Genomic DNA, 18,307 nt, shown 5'->3' with positions numbered 1-18,307 from the left:
TTCCTATATACCCAGCAGTTGAATTTGTCAATTGTTGATATTTAATGTTTGGGGTCTTTTGTTTTTTTGTTGGCGGCTGCTGCTGTTTGAGGTTTTTTTTTTGTTTTGTTTTTGCTTTGCCTAAAAATATTTTTTTCTGGGGCCATTTGACATAAAGTTGTAGACTTTATGATGTCTTATCTCTAAACACTTCACTATGCTTCTTTTAAAAATAAGGACATTCCCTTACATAATCACAGTGACCATTATTGCACCTCAGAAAATGAACAATACTTCCCGATTGTCTAATACTGAGGTGTGTTTCGGAGCGTGTTGATGGATGGTGCATGGGCCGTGAGAGAAGGGGCTTGAGAGTGACTCCCAGTGCCTGGAGAAATGGCCTTGCCGTCATCTGTGATGGGAGAGAGGTGGAGGGGCAGGGCCGGTGGGTCTAGGGTGCTGGCAGATGCCCGAGCACAGTCTGGGGTTCCAGGAGGAGGCTCGGGGTGATGTGCTCTTACCCGGTGGGGCAAGGCTGTTGGCTTTTTGGTGCTTGGAGAGGGCGTGCATCTTCTGGGAAGAAGGCCATCCTGTGCTGGAGAGCTCCTTCACATCTGGTTCCAGTCTCTTCCACACACTTCACTCGTTAGCCCCGTGAGAGGCTCCCTGCTTATCCCGAGTGACAGGCAGGGCCCAGTCCCACTCCAGACTCCCAAGAGCTCATGGGCAAGACAGGCATTGAAGCTGAGAATTACAGTCCACAGAGGTGGCAGACAGACTAGATCCAGCGTGTGCAGGTGTGGCCCCAAAGCCCAGTGCTGTTTTTATTTTTAACTGGAACTTGATGGCAAAATTTAAAAATTGAGCAATCTCACTTAAAATAAGATCGATCTCCAGCTTCTCTTGAAAAGAGAAGCCTGCATTCCCATAGCGCTGCAACCAGCTAGAGCAGAGATGTGGCTGCCTCTCCAGGGAGGGCCCGGAGGACCTACATACTCCAGTTACCACACTCCTCACCACTCCCTGTCGTCTCCCCACCACTGAGGCCAAAGGCAGTTGTGTTTTACCCTGTGATCACTGCTTGTTTTTCTTGTTATTGATTTAAAAAGAAAGTTAATATGTTTCTTGAACCTTTTTTTCTACTAAGAGTAGAGAGTCGGGGGGAAATGCGCATGTCTTTGAGGAAGAAGAGAATATTCCTTTAGATTTCCTGTGCAAAGGTTATCTGAGTCTGAATTAAACAGCCCACCTGACTCATTCTGGCACTGCCTGGAACATAAGGGGTCTTGACTTTGTGGTCAGATACAATAGGGAAATGGAGATTGAGGCCCTCTGGGAAGCCTTCATGGAGGAGGTGCTGTCTGACTTGGGCTTAAAGGATGAGCAGAGATAGGAGGGAACCAAGCAATCCAGGCAAAGGGACCACAGGGCAGTACCTTGGGAGGTCAGGGGAATATGCCCATGTGCCAGGAGGATCTGAATTAGGAAGCAGATTAAGGTGCCCTAACAGACCACCACTGCTGGGTCTGTTGTGGGGCCTTCTAGAGGTAGGCTGTACCTAGAAGCATCTATGTGAGATGATTACCTCCCATTTTAGAACACTCTCACTTAACAGTCACCATGGAGATAGTTCCACGTTAAGACATACGGGTCTTATTCTCTTTACCAGCTTATCATTCAGAGCTGTGAATGTACCATGATGTATTTAAATAGTCTCCGTGTTGGTGGGTCATTTGAGTTGTTTCTTTCTCCTGCACCGATGGTGCTGAAAGGTGTCTTTTACTCACGTCCCTTGGCATCTTTGCTCAGATGTGAATGAGTCTGGAGGACGCGGCCCTGGAGGGGGCTATGGGGACAAAGGGCAGTGGGCATTTACAGTGTAGTGGTCTCCCCCTTTTCCACCCGTGCCATGGGCAGAATGGCTTCCCCCAGAGCAGGGCCTTTCCGCCTGGGCTCTGTAGGTTTGTGGGGCCGGGTGATTCTTTGCTGTGGGGGTGTCCTGTGCATGGTGGAGTACTGAGAAACATCCCTGTCGCTAGATGCCAGTAGCATCCTCCCCCATTTTAGTGACATCAAAAATGTTTCCAGGTGGGGCAGATGTCCCCTAGGGGAACGGGGAAAAACACCACCACCCGTTGAGAACTCCATCCCAGCGACTTTGGTGCAGCCTTCTCCCGCATACAGCACTCTCCTCCCCACAGGGCCCCTGCCCGGGCCTGGGGACAGGTGCTGGGACGGGGCCATGAATGCAGGACGGGCTGGTCACATCTGGGCCACCCCATGCTGGCTGTGTGGCCTCAGGCCGGCAGCATGACTCCTGTGCACCTTCCTGTTTCCTCCAGACAAATAAAAGTTGCCTGTCGCATCAGGTCACTGGGAAAGGAGGTGGAGCTTGCGGGATGGGGCGGGGCAGAGGGAGGGCGGAGCGATGAGTGGCAGGGCCAGTGTGGCCATATCCCGGCTTTCTGGGCCTGCCCTTGGTTTCCCTGTGTTTGGGGTCTGCATCTCCTTTCCCAACGCTTGGCTGCAGGAATTCTGTCTGGGGTCCACGCTTTCATGGCTGCTGTGTTTGGACCCTGTCACTCCTACCCGCTGCCTCAGGTCCATAGGAACCACATTGGCGTCCCTTCCCGGCCAGGCCAGGCCTCTGGGCCGGCACAGTTGCCCAGCTTTGCCCAGGGGACACACCCCTGGGGGCCAGGCCCACCTACACACTGTCAGGGGCCTTCCCCAGGTGGGGGTCCACTTCCTGCAGGACAGAGCAGGTTGGTCTCCAGCTGTTGACCTTGCTTTGAACTTGTTTACTGCTAAGTGAGTTCAGGGAATGACATAATGTCCAAAGTCCCTGGACTAAATTTAGGCCCTTGGAAAATAATTTCCCCTGGGTGAGTTCCAGTGCCTTGGGCTGAGAGAACCAGGGCGCAGCAGCGGGGCCTGCCTGGAATGCTCGGCCAGCTCCAAGGCCAGTTCCCGCTGTGCTCTTGGGCCAGGCAAGGGGTCAGCGTGACTCCGTGGACCCACTCTGTGGGTGACTCGCCACCTTCATGATTTCTAAGCCTGCATCTGGGCCCCCACCTTGCTCTCCTCTCTGCAAAGCCCACCACGTGGGGCAGAAAGGGCTCTGTCGGCACTTCCCCCCGGTCCAGTGGCTAAAACTCTGTGCTCCCAGTGCAGGGGTCTGGGGTCTGATCCCTGCTCAGGGAACTAGATCCCACATGCCACAGCCAAAAAAATAAGTGCTGTGTTTTTTAAAAAAAGAGGTCCGTAGTCAAGAGAGAGGGAGGATAATAGTAACTGCAAAGGTTTGTTAAAGCAAACTTATAATATGAACTAGAATATAAGGTTAACATGGATTTTTCTTTTATTTAAATTGAGGTGAAATGCCCGTAGCATGCAAGGCACCATTTTAAAGTGAGCGATTCAGTACCATTTAGCACATTCATCATGTTGTACGGTCACCACCTCTGCCTAGTTCCAGACTGTTCTCGTCACTCTAACAGGAAACCCTGTACCCTTCAGCTGTCATTTCCCATTCCTCTATCCCTCGCCTCCACCAGTCTGTGTTTTCCGTCTCTGTGGATTTGTCTTTCCTGGTCCTTTCACAGAAATGGAGTCATGTAACCTGTGTCTTTCGTTGACTGACATGTGTTACTCAGCATCATGGTTTCACGGTTCATGCACATAGTAGCCTGGGTCAGTGTTTCATTCCTTTTCGTGGCTGAATAATACTCTGCTGTGTGGGTGGACCACATTGTGTTTATCTGCGTATCTGTTACTGGACATCTGGGCCGTCATGAGTGATGCTTCTGTGATTATTTGTCTGCAAACATCAGTTTGAAGGCATGTTTTCAGTTCCTGTGGGGCTACAGCTAGAAGTAGAATCGCTGGGTCATATAGGAATTGTGTGTTTTTGAGGAACTGCTGTTAACGTGGTCTTTAAAGGTAAAACTGGAAATACCAAAGAAATGTCAGGTTTATGGGGAGTTTGGTTCCCTGCCCTCGATTATCCCTCATTTACTCCCCCATGGGATTATTTTGCCGCTTGGGTCCTTTTTCCATCTTTCCATTTAATCTTCACAGCCGCTCAACAAGACAACTGTTGTTGTCAACCTCAACTTAATGGAGGGTGGGAGGGTCTGACACAGGGAGCCCCGGCTTCATAGGAACAAGCGGCAGAGGCAGCATTAGAAACCAGGTCTGGGACTTCCCTGCTGGTCTGGTGGCTAAGACTCCATGCTCCCAATGCTGGGTGCCCCGGGTTCGATTCCTGGTCAGGGAACTAGACCCCGCATGCCGCTACTAAAGATCCTGTGCACTGCAACCCTGACCTGGCACAGCCAAATAAAATATAGAAATATTAAATAATTTTAAAAACCCCGTCTGTGTCTAGACCCTGTGTCCCCCCCACCCAGACACCAGGTGGTAGGAAGAGCCCAGGGGTCCCAGTGTGAGGGACCCCATGACCCTCCTGATGGCGTTAGGAGAACCCAGCTCAGACTGTGGCAGGGTGTCGGGTCTCTTGGTACTGCCCTGAGCACTCAGGGCTGCTGGTTTGGGGGGAGCAGCCGGTTTGAGGGAGCAGAGTCTGTGTTAACGGCACCTTCGCTGGGAGGGCTCAGCCTCTGTGGAAGGAGAGCTGCAGCTCCTTCCTGCTGCCCTGCTCCCCATCCTTCTGTGCTCTGCCAGGCTCAAGCTCTGGAATATTGCCTGCTTCTCCCCGCCCCTTCCTCTTAATTGCTTGCTTGCTTTAAAAATTAAGTCTGGGGACTTTCCTGGTGGTTCAGTGGTTAAGACTCTGCGTTTCCAATGCAAGGGGTGCAGGTTCAATCCCTGGTCGGGGAGCTAAGATCCCACGGGCTGCACAGCATGGCCAAAAAAAAGGGAGAGAAAACTTAGACCTGGGAAATTTTTTCCCTCTGTTGTGCTTCTATCTTAGAAACCCCAGAACATAAAACATTCTTGAATATTTTAGTGTGTTTCTTTTTCTTTCTTTCTTTCTTTCTTTTTTTTTTTTTTTACAAATCAGGGTGACATATGTTGTTGGTATCTTGAATGCAAGGAGAGCAGGGCCCTGGGCGGGATGCGGCTGCTCCTTCCGTGCGCTCTGTGCCTAAGATAAGCTTCAGGTGCAACTGCTGCTCCCTCTTTCCAAAGCCGCACCACCTCCCACAGCCAGCTAACCTACACCTTCCTTCTGCTAACGGAACATGGTAGGGAGAGCAGGGAGACCGGTGCATGAGACAGAGCCCAAATGACCAGCAAGACAGGGGTTCATTAAATGTAAGTGACGGCCTGATGGAATGCTGTGCAGCCATCTTGTAGGCGCTCATATTTATAGAATTTTTAAAGACGTGCAGAATTCTTCCCAAATATTGTGAGACCCCTGTTTGGGGAGAATGCAGAACTAGAAGTGCACGTGGGGAGAAACATCTGGAAAAATAGGGCTAGATCCCCTAAAAGGTTAGTGGCATGGTAGCCGTGGGTGACATGAGGTAGTTGCTGATTTCATCCCCCTCCCTGTACTTTTTGGGTCTTGCAATGGCAATCAGAAAAATATCCATATTACTAAGAGAAATGTTTACAAAGGGGCAGTTCCCTCTGTGAATTCCCCCGCACTCCCTAATGGAAGGAGGGAGGGGCCTGCAGCCATGATGGTTGGAGCATGCTGTGTCCACTAGAGGGCACCAGATGCATGCAGCATAAAGCCTGTAGCATCCTTTACCTGGCTTCTCCTGGCACTTGGCAGGTAATAGGTGTGCAAGGGAAAGGGTGAGAGTCCCCAGTGCCAGAGTGTGGCCTGGCTGCTTAAAATGACATCCTTAAAAAATAAGAGGCTTCCCAAGCCCCCCCCAGCTCCTTGCAGTCCTGACAGACCGCCTGGCCTCCCAACTTACCCAGTTCCAGGTATTTTTAGTAAGTGGTTCATCTGGCTCCGTATTGCCCGTGTCTGAAAACAGCTTCTGTCGTCTTGCTTTTCCCTCAGATGCTTCCGACGAGCAGAATTCACAGTCTTCAATGGAAAACTCGATGAACAGTTCAGAGCAAGTTGAACGGCAGCCGTCTGGAGATGCGGGCCTGGCTGCAGAGACATCCACAATCTCTCAGGTACCTCGATCGAGGTCTCAGAGGGGCAGCCAGCTCGGCCAGGAGCCTGCTGGGGTGTCGGGGGTACGTTGAAAGGTGTCTTCTTGTTCTTGTTTTCTCGTTTGCTCTCTAGATGATTGGAACTGTCTGGTATTCATTGAGCAGTATCCATGAGCGTCCTGCAGCTGGTCTGGTCACTTGTCCACGGTAGAGGAGACACACAGGACCCCCTTGGGGTCAGTCCTGTATCCCAGCCTTAGCTTCATCACTTTGTTTATTCGGGTCCACAAAAGCACTGCCCAGTCTCGTGACCCAAAGTCAACTTCCTGTAGAGCTGGGGAGACAGGTCTTCAGACTCTACATGCTAGATGAACCATCCTTTGGAGTCTTGCACCAGACCTCGCTCCCCACTACTTGGTCCCCTTTCCAGGTTATTGCTGTTTGCCAGAATCTAGTCTGAATCAGACAGCTGTAGGTGGCCTTGCTGATGGGAGCAAACGTCCCTGGTTCGAATCCCAGCCCCTCCACTTGACACACACACGAGCCTCAGTGTCTCCTACTGGCACAGTGAGATCACAGGACTGTCTTGGGGCCAGAACACGGACGAGAGGAGAGAATATGGGCAGCACTCAACACAGAGCTGGCACAGCAGCAGCCCCGGTGTTGCCTTGGCTTCTGTTGTGATTTTTATTTAACTATCCGTCCTCTGTGCTCATCAAAGAGGTCTGAGGACTCAGGGGTATCAAAACTGCAGCTAATAAGACTATTTCCACTTGAGTATTTTCACACCTGGGGAGAAACTGAAAACAAGTAGCCGCAGAGAAAGGGGACCAGCTTGATCTGTAGGGAGCCTTCAACCAGGCCTTCCTCAAGGGGAAGAGACTCTCAGACATCCTGGCACCCTTGGCTCCGCAACCCCCTGCCAGCCTACCCAAGACTCCTCCAGGGGCCCAAAGACAGGACAGTGTTGATGAAAGACGTGTTTGCTGTGGCAGAAAACCGGCCAAAACCTGAGTGTCTCGAAAGGATTTAATAAATCCGGAGTGGCAGATGCACAGCCTGGTATGCAGCTATTAAAGCGCATTGACCAGGTACAGATAGAGAATGAAGAAACATTCTCACAGCGTGAGACGCAGGGCCGGGCCTCCAGCGGAGCGTGAGCCCATTTGATTACAATACAGATCCAACCCTCAGATAGAATTGGCAAAAGCCAGGATGGCAGGTGGCGTCTCCTGGCCTCTCAAGATGCTGAGCCACACCCCGGGAGTGTCTGGTGCTCTCCACCGGCATCTGGAAAGTTCAGGGGTCTTCCATTCTGACACGCCCCCACCTCCACTCCCATGTTTAGGGACCCAGACCTGAAATGGGGACCCTTCCGCAGTTTTCACACTCACATAGACGTGCCGCTTGTCTCCAGAGCTGCTCAGTTTGTAAGACAGAGGGTGCGTGCCCTGAAGCAGAGAGCTTGACATTGACGTTCAGCCTTGCCTATTTAAAAACGAAGAAAGGTTCACTATCCCCTTTTGCAGCCACTCCCTCCTGCTCCCTCTCTTTCATGGGACAGTTGTCCGCTTTCCAGAGTCCGCTGCCAAGCTCACATACTGACCCCACACCATGCAATTGCTCTGTGGACGCTTGGCCTGAATGGTATCCCCCTTCCTCAGAAGGCACAGCGACCTACCTGTTCCTGTTACATTGAGACCGAGCTTTTATCCCTTTCACGAGGAAAAGGCAGGGGAAAGACAGGGGCAGTTCCTTCTGCCTTCCTGTCATATCAGCTCTCAGAAAACTCACTCACCTCGTCCATCAAGGCCTGGGGGTCTCTTGTTTAGCACCTGTTGGGCCTCCACTGTGTACTGGGCAGTAAGCTGGGTCCTAGGGAGACGGTGTGAGCCAACTGACATGGTCCCTGTCCTCACGGAGACAGGGAGGATGGGTTCAGGGAGGCGGAGACACAGCCAGGAGCCAGCAGACGCAAGTGGATTGCAGTTCGAGCTGTAGGAGAGCGGGAGCAGGGTGATGCAAAGAAGCTCTCCTAGATGGTGCGGGCGGGGAGGGGTGAGATGAGAGCGGGAGAGAAAAGGGCACATAGGCCAGGAGACAGAGGCCAGCCTGAGGAACGGCAGGGGAAGCCAGGGAGGCTGGAGCCAGGCAGCCAGGAAACGGGGAGGAAAGAGGGGAGGGAGAGGGGCCTTCTCGGCCTGATGAGGAGTTGGGATTTTGTTCCGAGATCAGTGTTATGCTCTGTATGATCTCTGTTTTGAAACTATCTCTTGAGCTCTGCTGAAGGCTGGGTGGGGCGGCCGTGGAGCAGGCTGCTGCTCCAGCCATACAAGGAACAGAGGCTCAGGTGTGGATGGGGTGGCTGGCAAGGGCAGCCGTGGGTGGGCCGAGGGTCTCTGGAGATGGAGTTAGGCGTGGCGAGAAGGGAGGACTCCAGGGTGCTGTCCAGCTGTATCCTAGGCAGATGGCAGGGCCATCGCCAGCTGTGGGAGCGCTGGTTAGGATGGGCGACCTTAGGAGCTGGACTCGGGGGATGGGTTAGTTTGGAGCTGGCTGGGATAGAGCGAGAAAGTCGAGGGAGAAGTAGGTGAGTGAGTGTCGAAGTGTGTGTGTGTGTGTGTGTGAGTGTGAGTGTGTGTGTGTGTGAGTGTGTGTGAGTGAGTGCTGGAATTTCTTGGGAATTTGGTGGCACTACAGACCCTTCCCCCAGAAGAACCAACATGTATGCATTCCATAAACATCTGCCCCAGGCCAGGCACCTGTGCTGAGTCCTGGATGAGCTATTGTCAACATCTTGGAGAGTAAACTTAAACTTAAAACTGCGTACATAATTACCCTGCAGTTAGTGAGCAATTGGAAGACACAGGTGACTTGGTGGACATAGGAGTAGCTCGGGTGTGTGGCTCCTGGTAGGTCTGTGAACCCTTTCGAGTCCATGCCAGGGCCACAGGGTCAGAACCTCAGATGCCCACCTTCGACTTGTAACCTCCCAGCTGACCCGAGTTGCTCTCCCAGGGTGTCAACCTGCGTTTCTCTTTTCTTCCTCTTCCCCCACCTCCCAACCCCAAGGATCTGGAAGGAGTGCCACCCTCCAAAAAGATGAAACTGGAGGCTTCGCAACAGAACTCCGAGGAGATGTAGACGCCGAGTTCAGTCCTCTGATCCACATCTCATGGGAGATCCATCAGCAGGCTTAGTTGTTGAACAACCTCACCCGAGCAGATCCCTGTCGGGTGCAAAGGGAACTACTAACTTAACAAGTTTACCAAGTGCAAATCCAAGAAAACCTAGAACGGCGTAACTTCTCAGACACTGAAGAACTTTCTGCTGTGAAGCAAAACACTCGAATCTTGAAGTGACTTTCCTGGGGAAGGCGAGGTCGACAGCTCAGGAGCGTCTGGACACTGTCTCTGAAGCCAAGATTACATTTGTGTTGCTGCTGTATTTTTTTTTTTTCTTCCCCACTCCTCTATTTAATGATATAAGCTATTTGAGGGTGGTACTGATCAGGAATTCGCTTTTCATCGGGGCTTTTCACTGTTCAACCGATATTCCTTCCGCTTTCTTTTTTTGTGCCTTGTGCCCTTGAGGTGACCTCTGGCATGTTTTCCTGGTTGTTTTGCATCTCCCCTTACAAGTGCCCTCTTGGTTCAGTTCAGGCAGCCATTGCTCCCGTCCTCGAGTCTTTCTCCTCCCTGCCCCAGGACTTCAGCTGGAGTGGACCAGGCAGGGAGAAGGAGAGCTTGAGGCCGCAGAAGAGCAGGACCTCCCCGGCCATCTGGTTTCTAGGTGCAGCTGGGAGGCTGCAGGATACACCCTGAGCCCTGGTTGGGGACAGTGCTAGCCTCCAGGGTCGGAGGAGTCTCAGATGTCTGGGCATTGTCCCCAGGCTTGCTTGAGGCATCTGAACTGGTGTTTCCAAGCCCACAGCTGCCCAGAGGGACATACAGAGCCCTTGGATTGTCCTGGCACTTCCCCCCTCAGCCCCTCCCCACCATGTGGCAACCTCCCACACCTCCGAAGACGGACCGGCTCCTGTGGCTGATGGCAGGATGGTCTCCTTAAGACGATAAAGGGCTGGAGGAGGCTGGGAGCAGATGGCAGGAATAGCTGGTGCTGAACTTTCTCTCATAGGACGTTGCTTGGATTTCAAATCCACAGTCACCTGCTGCCCTGGTCTACCTCCCCAGCTCCACCTGGCCCCACCCGCGGGGGAGGTGAGGTTGCAGTCGCCGAAATGCAGAGTCCACCGGCTTTCTGCACACTGCTCCGGCTCCTGGAGCCAACAGTTGGATCACGTCTCTTTCCCAGGATGCTCCGAGGGTCCCCACGGGGGAGCAGGCCTTAAGGGTTGGAACTTGAAGGCCAGAAATGAGGCCTCCGAGAAACTGGAGAGCTTTGCACTCCTCCAGAAAGGGGGACCTGGGGTCCCTCCCCCGCCTGCACTGGGACAGCTTCCTGTCACTAAAACGGAGAAGCACCTCTTCTCCCCACGCCCCCCACCTTGGATGAACTGCCTCACTCTTAGGTTCTGAGGCCTGGTTTGCTCTTAATTCCTACACGGACTCCTCAGACCCCTAACCCTTCTCCTGAGCTTTCTTTACTGCACTGGGGTTCCAACTCCCTTTGAGTTGTGTGAGGGGGGAGGGGGAGGGTTCCGGGTTTCGTTGGTTTTTTTTTTTTTCCTCTGTTCGTTCGTTTTGTTTCTGTTTCGGCCAATTGGTGCATATATTCAAGTACCACCTTTCACGTGTGGATCTCTCTCCTGACCACCATGGGGAGTGTCTGCCAGACTCCATTTTCTAAGCGTTTCTGAGGGTGAGGCTCTTCTTTGTTTTTGAAGGGAGCCAATCTATTTCCTGCACTTCAAGAAGAATCAAAATGTTCCTGAATTTCAAATACCTCATGCAAACATGTCTCCTGAAGCAAGGGAAGGGAAAACACACACACACACACACACAAACTTTGAAAATGGTCATATTGAAGTTAGAGATGCCGAAAGGTTTCTGTCTTAAAAAATCCTTATCAATTTTGCCCCTCAGGCAGTCAGTTCTGCGGAGAACTGTGTTCTGTGTTACCTCTCAGCGTATCTCAAGGCGGCTTTACCTCCAGATCCTATAGAGTTAGAATTAACGTCCTTTCTTTGCAGCAAAACTCCCATTTGGATGAAAGATGAATCTGGATATCTATTTCCTCCTCTTTATTTTTTTTGGGAAATGAGAGGTGACAAGCAAGACAGCCGAAGACGAATCACAACACAGGCATCCGTGGAAACAGCAGGGTCCCCTCGACAGGCAAGGGGGGCGGACATGGTTGAGGGTGAACAAAGGAGGACGCCCGGGATACGAGGCTGTCATTAGTTTTTCTCTGAAGTGCCTGAAGGTAGGAAATGGGCCAGGGGTCCGGGCCGACTGGGCCCCGCCACGGCCATGCCAGGCAGAGCGGCCAGCGGCCCTGCGCCCCCATCCACGCCGGCCAGGAAGGCCTTCCACGCGGGATGGCGAGACTGCAAAAACCCACATGTGCTTCCTTCCCCGATGCAGCCCGCTCCTCAGGGCCGCCGCCCTTGCCCACGCCATCCTGCGCCCCTCGCCCCCTCTCCCACCACGGAATCTAAGACCTTTCAGCCGGCCGAGCCAGAGGTGGGGGTCCTAAGCGAATGCCTTCCGCCAACACCAGGCCCCGCAGCCTAAAGGGCTCCCAGGGCAAATTTAACTCCCCGCGAAACTTGAAGTTGGGGATGCTGCGGTTACACATTCCACAAAGTGCTGGCACTTACACCCATAACCCGAAGGCGGAAGACTGACTCACAGGTGGTGACCTCCCATTACCAACGATGTCATGGTTTGGAATGTTCCATTATCAGCCAAGGACCTGCTTAGAGATATAAAGACCTTTTTATTCACCGTTACCTAATTGTTTTTTTTCTTACGATTTTTTTTTTTTGGTGTGTTGTACAGCAGTATAATTTTTCACTTATTTATTCCATCAGTAGATATGGTTTGTACAATGTACAATGGTTCCATTTCAGAAAATAAAAGAAAAATTCAAATCATGAACACCATGTGATTTTGGAGCGTCATGGTAAAGAGTAAAATCCTGTGAGATTTTACTCACAGAGCAGGCTGCTCTGGTGTCTCCAGTGTGGCCCTGACTTTGTATACAACTTGAACGCCGGGACTGTGGCCTCCCACATGCTGTGGGCGGGTGTTGTTGACCACCTTGTTGGGAGGCTGAGTTGGTAGCCAATTAGAACCCTGGTATAAATTACAGCCAGGCCATCTGCCCCCCATCTTGCGTCCTGGCAGTGTCCCTGGTTTCAGGAGGCTCTGGCCCATAGCAGGGGCTCAGGGGTCGATTCTTTGGTGACTTGCAGCTCTGTCTTGACTTGCCTTAACAGCTAGTGACTCATGGTCAGGCTGGATCCAGAACCACCCCAGGGCCTTTCCCCCCACAACTCAGGCTCTTTCTCGCCCTCCAGCTCGGCCTCCCTCCCCCAGTGGACTTTTTCCTTTCTTCTCTGTCCAGTCTCTCTTTCTCCTCTTGCACCTGAAACCTGGCCCTAGGTAAACCACCAGCCAGGGGCAGAAGGGGTGGGACGATTGTTCTAGCTGTCCTGTGCTAAGTCACCCGTGTTGACCGACCTGGAGGCAAACGTTCTCCTTTTTGTTTTGTCTGACTTTCCTCCCCACCCCGTTCCTTTTTAAGGTGTTTCAGTGTTTTTACCAGGATTGGTTGCTCAGTGAAATAAACTCCTGATATGGAAAGTTCATCCTGACAAAACATAAATCATAGGGACCTTGTTTGCTTAACCAAAAAAAAAAGTGCCTTAGCAGGTACACTTTCACTCTCTCTGGTATCTCTCTCAGTTCTGTTCCCTGGGTCTCCAACTCTGGCTGAAGGTCCCTTTCTTCCAGACTCATCTTCATCTCTGGATCTCTCCCCTTCTCTCTGCCATTCTTGTCTCCAGGCCCTTGGGTCTCTTGTCTCAGACATTCTGCTTTATCTTCTCTGTCTCAGCTTCCCTGTCTCTGTGGAGCTTTCTGACTTCCTCTCATCTCTCTTCATCAAGGAGCAGTCATGCCCAAGGGCTGGAAATTTGGACTTTACAGGCATCACTTGAACACCATCTGTGTCCTGAACCCTGGGCAGCATTGACTCCAACTTGACCCTTTCTCTAAGCAGATAAGCTGGTACACTAGGATGCTGGGGACAGTTTGGAATTGGGGAGAGGTGCATTTTGATGGCAGGGGTCAGGGAGGCTCCTAGGATGGTGGAGGAAGCCCAGGCATACACCTAAGGAGTTCATTTTGCCTTGTGGATGTTAAGAAGTGGCTGGAGGTTTCTGAGCCAGGGCCATGCTGGACTGGGGGCGGTGTTGCTAGTGAATGGCATGGACTGGAAAAAGCTAGACAGGAGGTGGGGGCAGGGCAACTATGGAACTAGACTGTAGGTGAAGCAGGCGGCGAGGAGTTGGCAAGAAGGCCCGTGTGCCCCCAGGTGATGTGAAGGCAACAGGCACTGCAGCCAGGTGAGGTGGGAACAATTTTGAGGAAGGGAAGGCAGGCAGACAAAGCTCTGGTCCAGGTCCAAGTATGAACCGCAACAAATGTCACAGAAGTCTGCGGTTGGGCTGAGGAGGGATTTGAATTCCTAACGCTGAAGTTTATCCCTCACCTGCCCCTTGAGGAATGCCTATTTTCCTCCAGAGGCTCATAGGAGACACTAGCTGCCTTTGCCAGTTGCATTCCCCTCTTCTTCCAGTAGGGGCCCCCCTCACCCACTCTCAGCCCCAAGGGTGGCTGGGCTATCTGGGTCCCTCTCCCTGGCAACAGCAATTGGTTCAAGGATGGTCAGGTGGCCCAATGAAAGTCAGCCCTGGAATTTTTGTGGGACCTGTTGGGAAACACTTCCCCTAGAGTGTTGGCTGGAGTTAAGTGGAGCTGTTGGGGCCACCTTCACTCCAAGGCGGGGAGAAGCCTGCCTGAGAATGAAGCTGAGACAGGAGAGAGTAGAAAGATGGTGAGTGTGAGCTTCCTGAGAGCACCACTTGGACCCAAAGACTTAGTCACTCAGTTGTGTCCAACTCTCTGCAACCTAATGGACTGTCGCCCACCAGGCTCCTCTGGAATTCTCTGGAATTCCTCCTGGAATTCTCCAGGCCAGAATACTGGAGTAGGTTGCCATTTCCGTCTCCAGGGGATCTTCCCAACCCAGGGCTTGAACCCAGGTCTCCCTCATTGCAGGCAGACTCTTTACTGACTGAACCTCCAAGGAAGTCAGCAGCTGGCCCTGAAACCAGCCCTCCTGAACTTTTCAAGTTCTTGAGCCAGTAAATGCCTGTGATCGTTTAGGTTAGCTTTCCCTTGGTCTTTCGCCACCTGAGCCCCCACCCCTCCATCCAAGGGCTTGGAGGGTCTCCTGGACAAATCCAGAATGAGGGATGGTTGTTGAGATGGTTGCTCTGATCCTGACTGTTTTTCTCTTGGAAGGACCGTCTCTTTCCTCCAGACTTTATTTTTTCAATGCTCCCATGTGACAGGAACTTGGAAGTTTCACAGCTGAGCACAAGGAAATAGAGGCTAACATAGACCTGATTTGGACTTTGGAAGCAGGCTTTTCTAGAATCCTCAGAGCTCCAGCACTTCAGAGCTGTGTGACCTCAAGTAAGTATCTTAACCTTTCTGGGCCCCAGCATCCTCATCTGTAAAATGGAAAGAATAATGGTGCTTCCTCAGGTTGTTGTGAGGATTAATATATGTAAATTACTGAATACACGTAAAGTGCTCCAGACAAGCCCTGAAAGTGAACGTGTTAGTTGCTCAGTGGTGTCTGACTCTGGCCTCATGAACTGTAGCCCGCCAGGCTTCTCTGTCCATGGAATTCTTTAGGCCAGAATACAGGAGTGGGTTGCCATTCCCTTCTCCAGGGGATCTTCCTGACCAAGGGATCAAACCCAGGTCTCCCATGTTGAAGGCAGATTCTTTACTGTCTGAGCCACCAGGGAAGCCCATGGCACATAGTAAATCTCAATAAATATCGACTGCTGTTGTTGCTACTCTTATTATTGTAGTTATTATCCTCCTGCATGTCTAGACCCCAGAGCTCCAGCTGCTAGACCATGAAGCTCCAGGAAAGGCAGAATTGCCCACCTCCAGCTGCTTTCAGCTTGTCCTCTGAGTTACACTTTGCTCCCTGAAGACTTGCCTCTCCCCCAAATGAGACTAACACTGGAGTTATCCACCCAGCTCGCCCCAGATGATCTAGAGCCCGAGTGGTGCCTTGTGGAATGACTAGAACCCCACCAGGAGACAGGCAAAGGGAAGACATTCCTGGCCAAGGCAAGGGCTTGAGTAAAGGGCTGGAGGTGTGATGATGCATCTCCGCTGTGAGCGTTGGCAGCCCTGTATGTCAGGCCCAAGAGGGACCTGCAGGCAGAGGAACAGCTCACTGGAGGCTCATTTTTCTAGCATCTCTCCTTCATCATTGCTCTACCTCTACAGGCCCTGGGGGAAAAGGCCTCTAGGAGGCAAGCACCAGGATGTGGTACCAGGCCTTTTGTTCCTGTCTCCCTCTAGGGTACCCCTGGGACAGACACTTGTGCCCATGGATGCCCTGGGTGACTTGGAGTCAGTGGCTTTCTCTCTTTAGACTTGACCAGAGATAACAATCTGCTTTGCATCAAAGAATCTCAAGAGACTCTTAAACTCCGCTTTTCTCCCTCAGGGCTCTCTCAAAGTATGAGCTCATTTGACCTCTTTGTCACCCTAAAGGGTAGTTAGAGCAGGGATCAGCCGCCCCATCATACAGATGAGAAACTGTGGCCAGGGAAGTGACTGAACAGGGTCCCGCAGGTACTCAGTGAAGAAGGCTGTGGAACCCAGCCTGTCTCCCACTAGACCCAGGGTCAGCAGATCCAGCCTGCCAGCTGTTTTTGTAAATAAAGTTTTATTGGCACACAGCTATGCTCATTCACTTACATATTGTCCCTGACTGCTTTCACAATTGGGAGAAGGCAATGGCACCCCACTCCAGTACTCTTGTCTGGAATATCCCATGGATGGAGGAGCCTGGAGGGCTGCAGTCCATGGGATTGCTGAGTCAGACACAACTGAGTGACTTCACTTTCACTTTTCACTTTCATGCATTGGAGAAGGAAATGGCAACCCACTCCAGTGTTCTTGCCTGGAGAATCCCAGGGACAGGGGAGCCTGGTGGGCTGCCGTCTATGGGGTCACACAGAGTCAGACACGACTGAAGCAACTTAGCAGCAGCAGCAGCAGCTTTCACAATACAACAGCAGAATTGAGTAGTTGCTATAGAGACTGACTTGCAAAGTCAAAACTATTTACCACCTGGCCAACTGCTGCACTGGACCACACTTTCCTGTTGAAACTGTGTGGTTGAAAGAATATGATAAAAAATAATGACATTAATGGTAATAACAATAATAATAATAATTACCTACTATGTGCCACAGGCTTCCCAGGCGGCACTAGTGTTAAAGAACTTGACTACGGAATGTGGGTAGATGTAAGAGATGTGGGTTCAATCCCTGGGTCGGGAAGATCCCCTGGAGGAGGGCACGGCAACCAACTCCAGTATTCTCGCCTGGAGAATCTGATGGACAGAGGAGACTGGTGGGCTACAGTCCTTAGGGTCACAAAGAGTCAGACGGTACTGAAGCGATTTTGCACACACGCTTAATGTGCCATCAGATACCATGCAAGACTTTCCTGAATTTTTCATTGATATGAAAGGGTGTTGCTCCATGAATTTTCACTGAGTACACCTGCAAGACCAGCACCTCCATCAAGAAACAGAATATTACTTATTCTCTGGACGCCCCCGCCCGCCCCTTGCAGTCACTACCCTCTGAAGGGTGATTACTATCCTGATGTCTCTCTGCACAGATGTTTTCTAAATGTAGCATTTTCTGAACTTTCTATTCATGGAATCATACAGAATGTGCTCTTTGGTGTCTGGCTTCTTTCACTCAGTAAGATGTTTGTGAGATTCATCCATATTGCCTGTCATTGGCGTCACGACACGCTTCTGCTGGTGGGCGTTTGGTCTGTTTCCAGTCTCCATGGAGTATTATGAATATGCAAGATATTGGACCTCATTTCACCCTGGCTCCAGTGTGAAAGGGGGACCAATTAGCCCCGCTGTACAGATGTGAAGACTGAGGTTAGATACTGTGGTGCCCACGAGGTAGCACAGCAGGTAGGAAGAGCCATGAGCACAGGTGTCCCTGCCGTCCTGGCTCTCTGACTTCATTAGTTTCTGGCTTGATATTCCACTTGACTAACGACTGTTATGGCCCCATTTATACGAAGAAATTTCTAGAAAAAGAAAAAGTATGGAGACAAGGTAGAGACTGAGTTGTCTAGGGCTGGGAGCAAAAGATTGACCATAAGGAGGTCGGAGGGAATGATTTGAGGCAACCTGATTGGGGGGATAATTATACAACTGTGTGTGAACTTATTTGACTAGTTGTTTAGTTGCTAAAGTTGCAAAGTCACTTCAGCCATGTCCAACTCTTTTGCGACCCTATGAACTGTAGCCCACCAGGCTCCTCTGTCCATGGGATGTCCCAGGCACTTGCTCGGTGGTAAAGAATTCGCCTACCAATGCAGATGTGGGTTCCATCCCTGGGTCCGGAAGATCCCCTGGAGAAGGAAATGGCAATCCATCCAGTATTCTTGCCTGGGAAATTGCATGGACAGAGGAGCCTGGTGGGCTGCAGTCCATGGGGCCGCAAAGAGTCGGACACAACTGAGCAACTAAACAAGAACAACAGTAAACTTACTAAAGTTCATTGAATTGTAAACTTAAAATTGGTGAATTTTATGGGAAGTAGATTACACCTCAATAAAGCTTTAAAAAACCCAAACCCACAGGCATCTATATCTCCACCCGCTATACACACACACCCCCATCCCCACTCCACCTCCCCCTGTGCCTGAATTTCCCTTAGAGGTGTGAAGCTGGCTATGCAAACTGCCCAGACCTGTTGAGCCATGGAACTCTGGCAGCTCCCCACCAGCCTGCCTCTCCCTGCAAAGACACGGGGGTCTCCTTGGCCAGAGGTGACATCTGAAGCAATCATGATCCTGTTTGGCTTTACTATATCCGACCTGCCGCCTGCCAGGGGCCAGAGAGCCACGCGCAGCGGATGCACCGGCCCCAAACTGTTTCTCCAAGTAGTCCCCAGAGATGGTCGCTGCCTTTCAGTTTC

The 18,307-nt window shown here is 51.5% G+C and overlaps 1 protein-coding gene across 2 annotated transcripts in view; it reads left to right on the top strand.

The window, feature by feature from the left end:
- BCL7A (BAF chromatin remodeling complex subunit BCL7A) overlaps positions 1 to 12,130 on the top strand; it is a 30,657-nt gene extending 18,527 nt beyond the window's left edge. Inside the window, exons 5-6 of one of the 2 annotated variants that reach the window (XM_040250748.1) lie at positions 5,963 to 6,084; positions 9,136 to 12,130. In XM_040250748.1, coding sequence (XP_040106682.1) covers positions 5,963 to 6,084; positions 9,136 to 9,207 — 194 coding nt within the window. In that variant the 3' untranslated portion in view covers positions 9,208 to 12,130. Of the gene's footprint in view, positions 1 to 5,962; positions 6,148 to 9,135 lie in introns of both variants that reach the window. The other variant, XM_040250747.1, reaches the window with a different exon arrangement.
- The last annotated feature ends 6,177 nt before the right edge of the window (positions 12,131 to 18,307 follow it).

This window comes from Oryx dammah, unplaced genomic scaffold (assembly GCF_014754425.2).
Source record: "Oryx dammah isolate SB20612 unplaced genomic scaffold, SCBI_Odam_1.1 HiC_scaffold_12, whole genome shotgun sequence".
In the NCBI taxonomy this organism is placed as follows: Eukaryota; Metazoa; Chordata; class Mammalia; order Artiodactyla; family Bovidae; genus Oryx; species Oryx dammah.
The sequence above is the reverse complement of the archived record's forward strand: the minus strand, read 5'-3'. Positions and strand labels throughout refer to the sequence as shown.